Below are 1,441 nucleotides of genomic sequence, written 5' to 3' on the forward strand. Positions count from 1 at the left end.
GTTTGACTTGACCCTCCTGAGCTCCAGTTTGTGCCCATTGCCCCTTGTCCTGTCCCTGGACACCCCTGAGCAGAGTCTGGCCCATCCTCCTGCCACCCCCTGCAGATATTGATCAGCACTGATCAGATCCCCCCTCAGCCTCCTTTTCTCCAGCTGAGCAGCCCCAGCTCTCCCAGCCTTTCCTCACAGGCAGATGCTCCAGCCCCTTCAGCATCTCAGTGCCCTGGGATGGACTCTCTCCAGTAGCTCCTTGTCCTTCTGGAACTGGGGAGCCCAGAACTGCACACAGTGCTCCAGATGCCAGAGTTGAGGAGTAGAACCTCCCTCCACCTGCTGGACACTCTCTTAATGCACCCCAGGATGCCACTGGCCTTCTTGGCCATGAGGGCACATTGTTGGCTTATTAAGAGCTGCAAGGTCTTCCCCACATGCACCTTAATATCAATCACAAACGTGTTAACTGGTAGAGATCAATAAAATGGACAGCAGTGTCAGGTCAGCCTTCTAAGTCCCTGAGTAGTTTTACAGCAACATAATATTTCTATCTCTGTTTTGTTGTACATGGATACAGACATCCTGGAGAACCAGGGTTTTTTCTCCTGAAAGTACCACATAAGTGTTCATCAACATGAAGTACCTTCAGAAACAGCTGGATGCCCTGTTTAAACTAAAAACCTGCATTTTGTGTAGGAAAATAGTAAGTAACATGATACTCAGGACTCACATTCATTAGGGTTGTTAGGAAATGCATTACTTCAAACTGGGCTGAGAAGCAATAGGTGGTGGTTTTCCTCAGTGAGTTATTTAATTTTGTGTTACTCAGCATCTCATCTTCAAACACCCCAATGCAAACAGGAAGAACATCTCACCTCATTGCTCACACTTCCCCAACTTTCAACACTGTCTTCCATCCCCCTGCACTTGGACAGGCTGGACTCAAATGTTTAAAGAGCTACCAAAACCTACAAGGAAAGTAAAGGAATAAAAGTAGTAACCCTGGAAAAGAGAGGCATCTTACCTTTTTCAGTGCCAACGAATATGGAGATGATTTTATTCCTAGGTTTTCTCTCTTCCGGTACAGAGGGCAGAGGTTTCAAGCTGTGGTTGGCATACAACTGGTCTTTGCCCCCTAAACTGAAGATAACACTGTTCATCCGGACAGGAGGAGCTGGTGGCTTGTCTTCCAGTTCTCCGTTGTCAGACATGGTTCTCGATAGCTAGTGAAAGCACTGAAATAGAAATATTTGTTTTAACTTAGGAAGAGAGCATAGAATACATAAATGTAGCATTTCTTCTGTTGGCCAGGAGGGAAAGGAGCTCAGCAAGCACTGCACTGGCAGACATCAGTGGCTCCACCAAAGGAAGTGGATCCCTTCCTCATTGCTGCATCCATTTGTGCCTGCAGTAGAATTTGTGGGATGAAGTAACAAGGTTTTCCAGT

At 46.7% G+C, this 1,441-nt stretch overlaps 1 protein-coding gene across 2 annotated transcripts in view; it reads right to left on the reverse strand.

Annotated features, from left to right (window-relative positions):
- Positions 1-1,205, reverse strand: part of PAK2 (p21 protein (Cdc42/Rac)-activated kinase 2) — a 19,418-nt gene extending 18,213 nt beyond the window's left edge. For both annotated transcript variants that reach the window (XM_009996706.1, XM_009996708.1), the window contains exon 1: positions 1,019-1,205. In XM_009996706.1, the coding sequence (XP_009995008.1) occupies positions 1,019-1,205 (187 nt within the window). The remainder of the gene's footprint in view (positions 1-1,018) is intronic.
- Positions 1,206-1,441: the final 236 nt, after the last annotated feature.

The sequence above is a fragment of the Chaetura pelagica genome, unplaced genomic scaffold (genome assembly GCF_000747805.2).
Source record: "Chaetura pelagica isolate M959 unplaced genomic scaffold, ChaPel_1.0 scaffold264, whole genome shotgun sequence".
NCBI classification, from domain to species: Eukaryota; Metazoa; Chordata; class Aves; order Apodiformes; family Apodidae; genus Chaetura; species Chaetura pelagica.